This window comes from Ailuropoda melanoleuca, chromosome 5, assembly GCF_002007445.2.
Source record: "Ailuropoda melanoleuca isolate Jingjing chromosome 5, ASM200744v2, whole genome shotgun sequence".
NCBI classification, from domain to species: Eukaryota; Metazoa; Chordata; class Mammalia; order Carnivora; family Ursidae; genus Ailuropoda; species Ailuropoda melanoleuca.
Window position 1 is genome coordinate 56,487,118 of NC_048222.1, and position 16,104 is coordinate 56,503,221.

General features: G+C 43.4%; 1 protein-coding gene across 5 annotated transcripts in view; it reads right to left on the reverse strand.

Annotated features, from left to right (window-relative positions):
• GALK2 (galactokinase 2) overlaps positions 1 to 16,104 on the reverse strand; it is a 109,743-nt gene that overhangs the window by 4,766 nt on the left and 88,873 nt on the right. For all 5 annotated transcript variants that reach the window (XM_011222818.3, XM_002917543.4, XM_011222819.3 and 2 more), the window contains one exon: positions 3,438 to 3,639. In XM_011222818.3, coding sequence (XP_011221120.1) covers positions 3,438 to 3,639 — 202 coding nt within the window. The remainder of the gene's footprint in view (positions 1 to 3,437; positions 3,640 to 16,104) is intronic.

Consider the following 16,104-nt stretch of genomic DNA (forward strand, 5'->3'; position numbering starts at 1 on the left):
GTGAAGATTAGCCTCATGTTCATGGGGAAAGGAACATACAAACATGGGTTTACACTTCGTTCTTCCCGACCTGGTCAGGGGAATGGGCACAAGAGGCTGAGCAGCACAGCTGTGGAATAAAGTTTGAAAAGACTTCTAAGGAAGACAGCAAATGAACTTTTTGTAATCTTTGTTAGCCTATTAACATTTGTCATTCATCTTCCTTAATAGTTTGGACAATGATGCAGCAATGAGGTCTCCAATTTCAGCAAGTGTCAAACAGAAATAAAAGGCATTAGCTATTATTTCTTAAGTATAACCAGGAGAACCGGGAACGAATGAGCTGTCTCACATATAACTGACTTGGTTTCAAAATTGCTGTGTTTTTCAATGAATCCTACTTTACAATTTAGCAGTGTCTTAAAATTTACATTTTGTTCATTTAGTAGAGTTATTTTATAATTGGACAAGATTCATCTTTTTCTTTCATTATTATACTTTCACATAATTGAGGTTTTCTAACATTAATTTAATAAAAATAATAAACAGTCTAACTGCATAAGTGTAGTTTCCTTCTCCCTCCCTTGTCCCTTCTTTGGATGCTAAACTGATTTTCTCCTGAAGAAGAGTAAAAGGCTCAACTGAAAAAATATCCTCGTTCCCCCTCTTCTCTCCACTTGGGTCATATGGTAGCTTCTTACACATTGTCCTTATAGGCTAGCTACCTAGAGATGCCTTTGGAATATAGTCTAGCTCAGATCACATTAAGATTTCAGTTTGTATGACAGATGTTGGTGAGGATGTAGAGAAAGGAGAACGCTCCTGCACTGCCGGTGGGAATGCAAGCTGGTGCAGCCACTCCGGGAAACAGCATGGAGGCCCTCAAAAGGTTAAAAATAGAACTACAGTCCAGCAATCACACTACTAGGTATTCATCCAAAGGATACAAAAACACTAATTCAAAGGGATGCATGCACCCCAATATTTATAGCAGCATTATTTTACAATGGCCAAGTTATGGAAATAGCCCAAGTGACCATCGATTGATGAATGGATAAAGAAGATGTGGTATATATATCCAATGGGATATTATGCAGCCATCTAAAAAATGAAATCTTGCCATTTGCAACAACATGGTTGGAACTAGAGGGTATTATGCTAAGCAAAATAAGTCAATTGGAGAAAGACAATTACATATGATCTCACTGATATGTGGAATTTGAGAAACAAGGCAGAGGATCACAGGGGAAGAGAGGAAAAAAATGAAAAAAAAAAACGAAACCAGAGAGGGAGACAAACCGTGAGAGACTCTTAATCTCAGGAAACAAACTGAGGGTTGCTGGAGTGGAGGGGGGTGGGGGATGGGGTGGCTGGGTGGTGGACATTGGGAGGGTATGTGCTATGGTGAGCGCTGTGTATTGTGTAAGACGGATGAATCACAGACCCGTACCCCTGAAACAAATAATACATTATATGTTAATTAAAAAATAAAATAAAAAATAAATACAATTTTAAAAAAAGAAAGGCATTTCCAAAAACAAGTGAAATAATAAATAAAAGGTACATTCCTAAACCCTTTTAAGACATGGCCACTAAATCTTTCGCTGGAATCACATTTTTAAAAATATATAGACCTGGAGCGCCTGGGTGGCTCAGTCACTTAAGCATCTGCCTTCAGCTCAGGTCACAATCCCTGGGTCCTGGGATCGAGCCCCGCATCTCAGGCCAAAAATCCAGGAGTCACCTCGATTCCTGTCTTTCACCTGCACAATGATGTTTTGAATCTTTCTTCAAAGCACATCTGGCATCAGATCCATTAGCACTTCACTGCCACCCTTCTCCACCCAAAGCCAGAGTCCTTCCGATGGCCCACGAGGCCCATGTGGTATGCCTCCCCACTACCTCTCTTACCTCATCACTCCCCGCTACTCTCTCCTTCTTGACTGTCCTCCAACCTCACTGCTTTGCTCGCTGCTCCTCGCATGTGGCAGCCACGTCCCCACCTCAGGGCCTATGCACTTGCCATTCTCCTTTCTTCACTTCCTTCAGGTCTCTGCTCAAACATCATCTCCTCAGAGAAGCCTTCTTCAACCAATTCCTAGAAAGAGTATCCGCCCAACCTTGGTGCTTTCTATCCCTTCTATGTTTTTTTTCATAGCACTTATTACTACCACTCAATTTATTTTTAATTGTCACCTCCCCCTTTCCCCATGAGAATGTAGGCTCCGAAAGAGCAAGAGCTGACTGGCCATCCCAGGAAGAGAAAGTTCTTTAGGGAATTCTAGGAGGTTGGCAGATGCCCCTTCACTGCCTTTCAGGTGGGATTCAAACTATCCCGCTACCTTCCAGGCAAAGACACTTCTTCCTGATTTCTGCACAAATCATTCCACTTCCTCTCATTTCCAGAACTGAACGATATTTGTCCCTTCCATTTACTGGGCCCTTGATACTTTCGGAAAAGAGCACTTCTAATGGAACAAGCTCTGGAAGGCTTTTTGGCAATTAGTGAGCAAACTCTGACGTCAGCAGAAGGATTCTCATCAATGCTATGTTCAAATTGCTCTGCAAGTTGGGTTATACACACCATTTGTGATCACTGGAGCCGGCTGATTCAAACTTTTCAGGCTGGGAGTGTGGCAATGAGTGAGGCAAGCCATAGGCGCCAAGTGGTTAATTATATTTTTATGACTAATTGCAGGCAGTTTTGTATCATCTTCTCACAGTGGAAATAACATCTAGCCATCGGAGAGTTCTCCCAATTTCCCTTTCAGCTCTCCCAAGGTCAATGAAATCCCTTCTGGGTAAAGTGACCATTCTACTCTATCCATTATCCCCATTCTCTAACAATTATAAGGAAGCTCTTCTCAGGCTTTGTGAAAGAGTTTTCCTCTTTACATTTCTGTCTCAACCAACCATTTATAAAATAGGCTTTCATCAAATCCTTATTTTTCCAAATTGCCTAATCTAAATCTGGAAGGCAGGAGATGCTGGCTTTCGGAGTAATTCCTTCAGCAACTTCCCCTGCCCCTGAATACACTTGATCAGGTTTGAGGCCCTCTCTCTGTTTTCTCCCTTCTTTTCAATAAAGCTACTAAACTCAGGACACCGAACAGAAGATGCTGGCAGGGCCACCGTTGTAGTGGGTACCACTGCTGAAAACATGAGAGAGTCACAACAGGGTCCACGTCTCAGAAAAGCTCCCTGAAATATCAAGTCATCCCAAGGTGTTAAGATGGGAAGAACGGATTTCAAACCTGGAGCCTCATCAAACTGTGGAGTCAGGGCTCCAATCTTTCTCCCTCAGAGATTTAAGAGGGAACATGTTCAGCTCTGTACACAACACCTTGGAGAGGGAGCAGGGAAGGATCTCCTTTCACCTAGAAGGTTATGAAAATACTGCATTGTTTTCATCCATTTGGACAGCTTCTGAGCGAGCCGTGCTGCTCTCCCAGCCTCACCGACAGATGTCCACCAGCTGGTCCAGCTCGGGGCAGCTGCACTCGTACATGTCCCGGCAGCTCGTGTGGCTCTGGTTCATTAACTCCCCCAGCAGCTGGACCGTGTTGTCAGGTGCTTCCTCACATATCTTCTTAAACTGGAGCACCCGCGCAGCCTCGCTGTACACGTGCTTTGCCCGCTGGTGGAGTTTGAAGACGAGCACTTAGGAAGAAAGGGGACGGGGACCAAGGTTAGAAATATTTACCAGGCAACCCAGTGCAAAGAAAAACAGTCATTGAGGACTTCCGTTTCTATCTTCATTATCAATACCTTAGACTTTAAATAGGTCTCTCTTTCACTGAAAGAAATCTTCATAGTCTACCTTTGTCCCTTTTCAAGTCAGTTTTACTTTTTTCTCGATACGGAATACCGTCTCAGAAGTACACTTTGTACCCTTCATTCTACACACCCAGATGTGTGCGTGCACGTGCGTGCAAACTAACTCTCCTGCAGGGAGGGAGACGTAGCGTGTATCGGGCACCCCCTGCGCGTCGGGCCCTTTAGAGACACTGTCTCAGGTAGTTCTCCTCACAGCACTTGGGGGGGGGGGTTGGCAGCATGATCTCTGTGGAACAGAGAGCAGACTGAAATGACATGCCTACCGTCACACATCCAGAAACTGGAGAGCAGAATATCAATCAGGATGTCTGATCTCAGGGCCACGTTCTTTCCACTGTGACCCACCAGAAAGGACCACTGAAAATGCTTACGCTGGCAATTCTATTTATAAAAATGTATCCTAGAGATAAGCATAAGTACTTACATATGTATACACACACGTATGTACAGCAGTGTTATCTATCGTAGCAGAAAATAGGGAATAACTTAAATGTCTAATTAACAAGAAACATTTTAAAAATTAAGCTACATTCTGGGGCGCCTGGGTGGCTCAGTCGTTAAGCGTCTGCCTTCGGCTGAGGGCGTGATCCCAGGATTCTGGGATCGAGCCCCCCATCGGGCTCCCTGCTCTGCTGGGAGCCTGCTTCCTCCTCTCCCACTCCCCCAGCTTGTGTTCCCTCTCTCGCTGGCTGTCTCTCTCTCTCTCAAATAAATAAAATCTTTTTTAAAAAAATTAAGCTACAGCCATTAAAAATCAAGTGAAAAGATACAAAACTGTATGTATAACTGATACTAATTTTGCATTCACATATATACATATTTATATAAATTTTAATTCTAAAAATTCTAAGAAAGCACCAAAATATTAACAGTTATTATCTCTGTGGTACATTATGGGTGATTTTATTTTCTCCTTACCACATTTCTATACTTTCTAGATTATCCACAACGACTCTAACTGCAGTTCCAGAAACATGTCCTACTACAGGGGCTTTATCCATAATGCTTACACACTCCCATGAATAACAACTGGGACGTCCTTACCGTTTTCAGCCTTGCTGAAGTTGCTGGGCTGGTGCCGTGGGCCTGGGGAATTTGTGATTATATGGAAGCTACCTAGCCTACTGGAAAGAGCCAGAGCTGTGACTCACAAGTTCTGTCATTTCTTCTCGGCTCTGTGACAGTTAGCCGTACCCAGTTAACTGTACCTCTGCACGGTTCTATTTCCCCATCTCTAAAACGAGGTTGAGAATTACTTCTGGGTCTAACATTTTATGATTCTATGAAAATCTCCTTCCAAGCCTCCTCCCCTCCCCCACGTTGTTAGATGCTATAGAGAGGATGCTGTGACTGTCACCTTCTGTCTGCACCTGCAGTTCTACTCTCTGCTCTTCTCTACACCGCTATCTGCCTCAGGAGGCTGACCCATATGATTACACCCTTGGGTTCCCTTGCCATCTAGATTAGGGAAAGGGAGATCACTGAGAAATGGGAGGGAAGAGACCAGGTCAGAAGATTTATTCCCCAGCTCCCTCTTTGCAGCTGGTTCCGCCACTCCACTGAAGGACAATGAGCAGCCTTTCAAGGTAGCCTTTTCTACAAGACTTGATCGTCCCGTGTCGGCCTCCGGGTTCCTCTCCCTAGACTTTTACTACTTTTTCAGAGGTGCTGTCACATTTCACTTACGAACCAATATATTTTATTAAAGTTTCAGGTCACATTTTTTTTTTCCCTTCCACAGCACTGTCCAACTCTCGGAGACGGATAAAAGGGCAGCCATGGCTAAAGGAAGTGAAGCCATTCTTAGGATTTGGGTAAAGTTCAGTAATTACAAGGGTGGGGCTACCTTTTGATAAATTAATAAAAAACTAAAGTTTTCTTTCAAACATTCTCAATTCAGTCATATTAGGTATACTAAACTTAGAGTTAACTGCTTGCATCAATGAAATGATGCAAAATTCATATGAATTTTCCTGTTCTCTTTCAAAGAGGACCAAATTCAGTCATCAAATCTAGTCAGTTCTTTTGCAATATGTCTTGTAATCATCCCTCCCTTATATTGCCACTGTCATCACCCAAATTTGCACTTTTATTCCTTTTCCCACTTGAACTATTTTGCAGCCATTTCTAAATTGATATCACTGTCTTAATCTCTCCTCCCTGCAACCTCCCTCGAGGACAACACTGCCAGACTGAGCTCCTGACACACAGCCATACTCCATCCCAGTAGGAGGTCTTCCCTCCAGCCAAAGTCCCCTACTTAGAGTTACCCGAACATTCCTTGCTTGCTTCTTAAGATACTCAGTAGCCACACAAAAATAGTTCCCTGTCCTTTCTCTCCCTGTCAAAATTTCACCTGTTTCAGTTTAATTTTTTCATGCTCCAAGAAGCCATGATGGCCCCAGCTGGAAACACCCTCTTGACTCCATACCACTCTTGCAGTCCATCATCTCATATGCAGCCCATATTAAATTTTCCCAGTTGTCATTTAAATTTCAGTAGATTGATACAGGATCCGAACAAAGCCCACACATTATATTTCATTGTTATATCTAGTAAAGTCACTTTTAATCAAGAATTTACAGTGACTTTTGGGGCGCCTGGGTGGCACAGCGGTTAAGCGTCTGCCTTCGGCTCAGGGCGTGATCCTGGCGTTATGGGATCGAGCCCCCACATCAGGCTCCTCCGCTATGAGCCTGCTTCTTCCTCTCCCACTCCCCCTGCTTGTGTTCCCTCTCTCGCTGGCTGTCTCTATCTGTCAAATAAATAAATAAAATCTTTGGAAAAAAAAAAAAAGAATTTACAGTGACTTTTGATAGTCTGGATTCCCAATGTCACGTAGATAAAATACACATACATTTTAGGGCCATATCCTAGAATAAAACTCAATAGAGTCCATTAGGGACAGTATGTTTTAGTTTTTCTTTAGGATTACATAGTCCTTTAGGATGAAATATTCTCCACTAGGATTAAATATTCTAAAATAGAAACCGTCCAGAAAGGTGTTTTTTTTTTATATTTTATTATTATATTATGTTAGTCACCATACAGTACATCCCCAGATTCCGATGCAAAGTTCGATGCTTCATTAGTTGCGTATAACACCCAGTGCACCATGCAATACGTGCCCTCCTTACTACCCATCACCAGTCTATCCCATTCCCCCACCCCCCTCCCCTCTGAAGTCTTCAGTTTGCTTCTCATAGTCCATAGTCTCTCATGTTTCCTTCCCCCTTCTGATTACCCCCCCTTTCTTTATCCCTTAGAAAGGTGTTTTTTTTTTTTTAAGATTTTATTTATTTATTTGAGAGAGAGAGAGACAGAGCACAAGCAGGGGAGGGGCAGAGGGAGAGGGAAAAACAGACTCCCCGCTGAGCAGGGAGCAGACATGGGGCTCGATCCCTGGGTCCTGAGATCATGACCTGAGCTGAAGGCAGACACTTAACCAACTGAGCCACCCAGGTGCCCCCAGAAAGGTGTTTTATACTAGGACTAGTGTTTTGCTTTGTGACAAGAAACATTCAGAATGTACCGAGCAGATGACCAGAACTTCACAAACCTGGCACCTTCTCGTATCTCTTCATTGCAGAGTGTTTCACACCGACTTCTGAATAGGAACATCTACTTTGAAGGTCTGCCATGCACCTTCAGAGCTCCATGGCTCACACCCCCACAACGGTAGTAATTCCAACAACAAGGGAGAGGGCAGAAAGGGCATCTGGTTTCAATTGTGATATAAAACTCTTGCCAAAGGCTACAACAGATTTGGAGACCACCCTTTGGGAGGAAAAGCAGTTCTGTGTTGGCTGGACGTCACAGATGCTCTCTGGATCCAGGATTCTGGCTTGTTATGTGCTGGCAGCTCGTCAGGTCTCTTGTTACGCAGATACCAAAAAATCCAAGAAAATCTGAAACTTTGTCCACAATAGCTTTCTTCCCTGTCCAGTTAACTTTAAAACCGGATGCTCCAACTGTCTATAAGCTCTTACAATTCTTGAGAGCAATTATGATATTAAAAGATGAAGGAAGTTGTCTCTTGCTATGCTCACCACATGCATGATTACTTCCAAGGCAAATTTAATTTAAGAATATAACACCAGACACTATTAGTGTCCTATCCTATCATGGGAAATTTGAGGCTTCAAAGCAGGATATACCACATAGACTTTGAAAGATTGACTTTCTCCAGTGTGACTCTTAGATAATGACTGAGTCTAATCCTGAAATCATGACACAGATTCCAAGATCTAAATGATCACGACCATAAACACTTAAATTGCAAAAGCCGTTGAATAACTTCACTTGTATAATAATTTTGTTAGCTCTAAACTTCCTCTTCCCTCTGACTTCCTGGGTCAGTACACCGACCACACAGGCCCCGTGCGGGAGCTATTTTGTTGACCTGGAATGCTCCTCCCCATGATCTTGACATGGCTGGCCCCATTTGTCATTCAAGTCTCAACTGTCACAGCTTCAAGGAGACCTTCCCTCAACTCCAATCTAGAGTAACTCCCTCACATACATATTCTCTCCATCCTATTTTATTCTGCCAACGCTTACTACCAGCCCAAATATCTTGTGCATATATTTGTTAGTTGGTTTGTGGTTATTTCTCACCACTAGGTCAGCCCTGGGAAAGCAAGGGCCTTCCTTATCTACAGAATTTCACTTCTGTATCTTCAGCAGCTGAAATAGGGTCTGGCACACCATAGGGGCTCAATAAATGTTCACTGAAGGAACGGTCAGTTCCTTGTCTTTGTAGCAAAACTGCACTGAAAGCTGGCAAGATAAACAATTATGGGACAAATGCAATAGAGAAGACCTACTATTTTGGCAATTTGTGCTTACTAGCACCTTCACCAAAAAAGTGGGAAAAGTTGACTAAAAGAAGGTTAAAAGAAAATTAGTAAGCTCCGTGTCCAAAGTGTACCTAACACACATTATCACAGATGGCAGAATGGTTTATATTGTGTTTTGCTTCACAGATGTAGAAGAAAGGAGATTTCTAAAACAAACAAGATGTGTTTCACATAAAAGGGACGGAAGAGAAATAGATCATCATAACCAGTTAAAATAATTTTTTCTCTTAGACAACCTTTGTAACAAAAAAGGTGTCTGCTCACTTTTACCTTAAAAGGATGGCCACATAGCTTATGATCAGAACCCATCTGTAATCGATGGATCTAAAAAGGGGAACAGATGAGTGGTTCTTTTGTGGTATCTTTAGTGAGAAAGAGCCTGTGACAGAAGTAACACACTAGGCACCATTTTCCTCATAAAAGCTCTAACAGCAGTAGGTCAATAGGAGATGGGGGACATACCTATTCAATTTCTGAAAGAGCCCCCACTGATTCCATTTAATTTTATTTTTTTACTTAAGAGCCTTTTTATTACCTCATCTTCTACTACAGGTGATGACAAACACCCTGAGTAAGATGGCCACCTCGCGTCAATCAACCAATAGTTCTTATGGAACACCTGCTATGTGCTCCACGCCAGGCTCCAGGTGATGGTAAACACATGGGAAATAGAAGCCCTGGATACGAGGAACTCAACAGCTCAGTTAAACAAAGAAAGCAAACTCTGAGACCACTGGACAGTGATGCACTGCAGCAGACCCAAGTGCTATAAATGCTGAAGGTGCGCGACGATGACAGGGTTCGGTGGAGGAAGACCAGTACGGGAAGGATCAAAGAAGAGCCCGAACTACAGAGTTTCCTGGCTGCAAAGAAAGGGTAGCCAAAGGCTCGAGCTGGGAACAGGCAGAGCGTGTTTATAGACCTGAGGAGAGCGAATGGACCAGAACCTGGGGCAGTCTCTTGAGGAGGCTGTCCTCACATCTGAAGCTTTAACATCCCTTGCTACACATGCTACACAAAGGTTGCAAACGAACAACCCATGTTCCACACCCAGCCACAGTGATGCCTCTTGACCCATGTATTGTTTTCTAAACTGGGGATTTTTATATAAGAATCTGGATTTCTGCTATTCCTTGAAAAACTGAAGGCTGGCAGCACTGAACCTATTCTTGCACAAAGGTCGTTGACCTTTCCACACAGTTCCCTCCATTCCCAATTATCTGACATTCAGCTTGCCTCACAGTTTACATGCCTGCCTGGTCCCTGTAGGCAACTACATGTGGGACGCTTTTTCCACAAAACCCTCTATTACAAGAATTCTTGGCTAGAGAGGAAAGAGTGGGCAAACCAAGTGGGTCATCACGCCATAATGAGCCACTGTTACTAACAAATACCACCTCTCCTCCTTTAGGTGCATCGATAGCTCCATATTGAACTAAACTCTGTTCCAGTAACTTCTACTGTTTGGTCTTAGTTCTGCTCCCCAGAGATATATAAACTCAGACAGCCCTTGAGAGATCTGAAGAAAGCTCTCATGTCTTATGTTTTTTCACACATTGATGAGGATACAGTTTTCTCTGTCAATACTGAGGGAACACTAATGGATAAGATGAGCTCTTTACCCTCAAGAAGTAACAGCTCAACAAAAGACAAATGTTGGCGAGGATGTGGAGAAACTGGAACCCTTGCACACTGCTGGTGGGAATGCAAAATGTGCAGCCACCATAGAAAACAGTACAGAGGTTCCTCAAAAAATTAAAAATAGAACTACCGTATGATCCCATTTGCTCAGGGGCCTCTCGGAAGAACTATGTAGAAGGTGCCTCAGAATAGGCCCATCAGCAGATGGGAAGCCTGAGGCATTTATCCACAGATATGCCCACTGTTGCCCCCAAAGGGGGTTAACTTCTCCACAAAGATGTGCCCGGGCAGCGCACCTACCTTCAGTGACTTTGGAGAATGCCCAAGCTGACAAAGACACATGCACACCAGCTGCTAATGTGACATGGCCTGCTGGCAAAGCCGGAATCAGATGAGCCAAGGGGATGGAGCACAGAGACTGTGACCTTCACAGAAGAGGTGAGACCAGCTGAATTTAAACGATGAGTAGGTGCCCAGAAAACCAACTAAAAGGTGGGATAAAGAGCCAAGAAAAGCACTGGGAACTTAAGGCAGAAGGAACATCATGAGCAAAGACACGGATTAAAAAACATGACGTGCTTTGAGAAAATCCACAGTACTTAGATGTGACTTGCTCGGAACGAGGACCAAGAGCAGAAGCAACAGGAAATACAATGACAGAGAAAACTGAAGCGGTAGACAGAGGCCAGATCATCAAGGTTTGGTAAATCACCCTAAGTAAGGTATTTAAATTGTATCCTGTAGATAATGGTTCTTGGCCTTTTAAGAGTTACAGAAACTTTCAAGAATCGAATAAAAGCTAGAGACCCTCCCCCCATCTGAACGCACAAATACCCCAAATCCTACATATAGTACAACATACACACAAGATTCCATAAAGCTATCCTTGGTTCCAGGTTAAAAATTCCAGCTAGAGGGGCGCCTGGGTGGCACAGCGGTTAAGCGCCTGCCTTCAGCTCAGGGCGTGATCCCGGCGTTATGGGATCGAGCCCCACATCAGGCTCCTCTGATAGGAGCCTGCTTCTTCCTCTCCCACTCCCCCTGCTTGTGTTCCCTCTCTCGCTGGCTGTCTCTATCTCTGTCGAATAAATAAATAAAATCTTAAAAAAAAAAAAAAAAAAAAAAAAAAAATTCCAGCTAGAAGTAAGAAATCATTACAGGCTTTTAGCAATTATGTCAGTCAGGATTCTTGTTTGTAAACAACAGAAACCAACATGGACTAACTTAATCAAAAAAGGAATTTATTTTAAGATATTAGAGAGCTCACAAAATCTATTAGAATGACAAGAATTCCACATACCGCTTCTCTATTAGAACACAAGAAAACCAGGCACAAATGAGTCAGAAGCTAAGGGAAGAGGGCAGCAAACACTGTCACAGTCACGTCACAAGTCTCGATATGACATCAGGCTCGAGATACCTTATCAACAGACCCTGTGCGTGGTAGACTCAAAGCCCCAGACATAAGCACATGCCAGGACACCAGGAGGAACCTAAGGCACTTGTCACCCGGTTGTGAGGTGTCAAGCCACCTGGGAGAGGCATATCTGACCCTTCGGCTTCTACCATAGGAAGCAAGACCCACCCTCTCATCAACATGCACACAGACTTCCCTAGGGAAGGGGCCTGGATGCTTCGTAGCCGAAACTATGGCACCCACCCCCAGCAGCAGGGAAATACCGTGACTCTATCAGCAGTGACATTTTCTCCTCTCCAGACCAACCACCCAGCTTCCCTCACATGACTGGACTTCAAGTCTCCTTCACCCATCATTCCTTCTAAAAGGATGATGCCCGCAGTGTGCCCTAGGAGTCAGTCTGAGGAGTGCAGAGTACGGTTAGACCATGGTTTCCCTCACCCTCAATACAAAGAGGTTCTTCGTGTAGCCTCATATCACCAAACTGCACAAAGGTTGTGTGGGTATGGATGAATGCAAGCACTGGTCTTCAGCTAACAAGCTCAAAAGTGATAAATATTTGGGGAATCAGGCTTGGGTAAAAACTTCATCTCAAGATCATTAATCAAAACAAAATAAATAAATACGCTGGTCCGGGAGAACTGGAAATCTTTCTCACGTATGTATATAATTAATCTTTCTGAGACTCTCATACCCCAAAATACTTCCCCAGTGTTTGGGTGAGGGGCTAAAAGCAGTCGAGTCTTTAGTTGTCTTTGCACCCCCATGTAGCTGCACGCTACCGGCCAATTTCTCTTCAAAACAAAAGGCTCCACTGGGCTAACCCAAGAGTTGTTTTCCAAGAACAGCAATCCAGAGGTGGATGGGGAAACCACTTCAGAATCTACTCGGGAGTCCTCTGTTTTCCTATGCAGCAAAGTCATAATAAGTCCCTGCTCTGAGGCATAGAAGCTTTGGACTATTTAAGCAGTAGAATGGAAAAACACTATATATTCCTCATTGAAGTTGGACTGTGGTTTCAAATTTATTTTCCTAATAATAATATTTTTCAGAAATGTGAAGTTTCTGAAATGGTCAAACCCACAAAAAATGAACTGCTGTTTTCAGCCACATTAGCATCCCATTCCCATGCTGCAAACACTAAATTAAATTAGCATTTTATATTTAAGAGGAAAAAAAAACTTTACCTGCTCTTAAAAGCAAAACCACAGATGAAAAAAAAAATATATATATATATGCACTTTCAACACAAACCACATTAATCCATGGAAAACTAAATTCCAACAGTCATTCGTGACTATTTTCAAATCCACGGCATAATGCCATCGTTTCTGCGGAGAGTAAGGGCATCCCACGTGTTCATAACTTCCCTTGCTCAGACTCCAAGAGCAGCAAGAGCCAGCATTGTGTGTGTCATACTAAACCCCACTCCTCTGACCTTGAAACCTTTGCCTCACTCTGCTGTTGTCACCCTCACCTGCACTTTATACTGTGGCAACACACGAAGCCCCTGTTAACTCCAGGGCCATTCAGATGACAAGACGGGGCCCATCGCTCCCTAATCAGCGTGTTCCCTTCTAATTACAGTCATCACACACTGCTTTAGGAGGGCAAGGGCTGTGCTGTCTTCATCTTTATAGCCGTGAAGAACACTGTCACAGTCACATCACCAGTCTAGATATGAAATCGGACTCGAGATACGATATCAACAGACCCTGTGCCTGGTAGACTCAAAGCCCCAGACATAAGCACATGCCAGGACACCAGGAGGAACCTAAGGCACTTGTCACCCGGTTGTGAGGTGTCAAGCCACCTGGGAGAGGCATATCTGACCCTTCGGCTTCTATCATAGGAAGCAAGACCCACCCTCTCATCAACATGCACACAGACGTCCCTAGGGAAGGGGCCTGGATGCTGCGTAGCCGAAACTATGGCATCCACCCCCAGCAGCAGGGAAATACCGTGACTCTATCAGCAGTGACATTTTCTCCTCTCCAGACCCTAGAACCTAATAAAGAGTCTTGAATGTAACAATAAATTCTCAATAATTCTCAACTAATTCTCAATAAATGTCAACTTCTTGTTCCCATCCCATCAGCAAAGGAAAAATCTAAAGCTACTTCCTAGATGAGCCACATTTTTATGTTTCCCTCTCTTTCTTGAGGAAACTACTTTCCCATGAACTTCCCTAAAACTTTGTTCTTGGAAAAAGTGAAAGGACCAGGCAATTTCAAGTCATCTGACAAGAAGCCTAGGGAGTTGGAAAGGAGTCTTGGTCAATGCAGAGCTGAATGAAGGACTATGGAAAACAAGGGTCACACTTCCCTAGAGCTGACCTGTCCTAATATTTTAGCATAAATGGGAATGAGCTCTTGTCTTTGTTTTCTTCTATTAATTGAATTACTGGGGGGTGGGGGGAATGAAAAGGAGCAAAAAGGACGAGGAGAGGCAAAGGGAAACTCAGTGTTTATCTGAGAAATAAGTAGTATGTTTTCACCAGAACACTTCAGCATTTATTTTATTGCTGTCTTCCCACAGAATGCTGAATAAAGGAGACAAGGATTATGGCGGTCTTGCCGATTACTAATACACAGCCCCTAGCTCAGTGCTTGGATAGTTGCCCTTCAGTCGAGTACTTATTGAATAAAGGAATAAACATTTACTCTTATTTACTTATATTACTCGTTTATTTGCCATTATGATCAAAAGGTAGGAGTTTGCCAAATTACGACAATAGACGAAGTGAGAAGCTATGTCGTCCGCCAAGCAAGAGCCACTAGCTTGCACAGCTGCCGCCCAGCGTTCGCTTCTGAAAGGGATGCACAGCGCAGACCAGGAAGGTGGCCTGGGCCTGGCATAAGAGGGGAGAGTGAGGGAGCTCTGACGCGGGCTAAATGGGGCCCTCCCCTTAATTTTCTCGTGGCATGTAGTGAAGACAGTAGACCCTCTCTACACCTGGACTTTCCAGAATGCAGTGTGATATTAGGGAAGAGAAAAGGGGCGCACTTTCACAAACATCTCACGAGATGCTCCTATTCTCAAGGTGCTTACAACATAACCGGTCATATCCTGCAGACAGATGAGGAGGCTGCTATTTCCCAGGAGGCTGCTATTTCCCAGAAGCCCGCGATTCCACACGTGTTTATGGAGTGGAGCCCCCCAGGGACCAGGGTGGGAAGGGAATGCACACAGGCATGAGTTGGTTTGTGGTCTGTGTTCATGTTTATGTGCTTGTCCATAAACCAGTTCTGTGTACATATCAGACTCTCTCCCGTTATCAGATTCTTTTTCCCTTTCTCTTTGTCTATCTGACGGCTTTTGGATTACCATCCTCTCTGCCCCTTTTCCCCTGTTGGACTAAAATACAGAAGTGAAATGTATACCTTGCTATTTAGTGTTGAGTAGAATTTTATATTCCTTGCTCTTAGAACATTTTATAGTTTCCCATTGAAATTATTACTGCTATTCCTAATGAGCTGGTCTCTGGTCTTTTGTGCTGCATCAATAACCCAGGGGCACTAATGGACTGAAGGTGTTCATTCTTGTGCTCTCTCCTACCCCATTCCTGCCTAAAGACAATAGCTTTAAAACAAACAAACAAACTATGCAGTGTCTCTGCCTTTGAATGTAAAGTGGGGCCATGTCACGTTTCTGTTAGGAAACCTGCAGCTTATATGAAGATCAATCAAGATCTCGTGAGACTAAAACTGTGAAGGTCTAGACAGATAGAGTGGGTCATCATTTTGTTGTCATTACTCTTAAAATTTGGCAATAACCTGCTCAAAGTCCCTAGATCCATACCTAGTTACTTCTCCTGAGTCGTGGAAACAAACTAGACACAAACTCATGTGGAGAAGAAGTACACAGTTTCTAATTTAGAAATTCTTATGAGGAAATTTCCTTCCACCTGAAGCTAGGTGCTCTGAAAAATAACAAGAGATATTTCCCTGGACCATAACCTAAGATTGTAGAATAACAGGCTCCTGAAAAAGAGTCTGTGTGAACTCTATAAGACAAGGGAGAACCAAGAACTAGGAAGGATTTCACCAAAGTGCAGATAAATGCCAGTATGAGAGAAATATGCAACATAAAAAGAGATCACAGTATGTCTAATTTTTAAGTGAAAATACTTGGAATTTGGTCAAGAACAATATTCATTGTCCCAGATGTCTGGAAAGAAATGCCAGCTTCATAATTTTACGTGAGAAAGTAAATTGGTTCTCATCACTTAGATTTGATAGGATGAGACTCATAGCTACACAGCACAAGGAAGTGTGGTTGTCGTAGGGCTGTTTCCAAAATGTTCCCCGTGCTCTTTACACATGTTAAGACAGATGGCACTTCCCCACCCCTGCTGAAGTTCTTCACGTT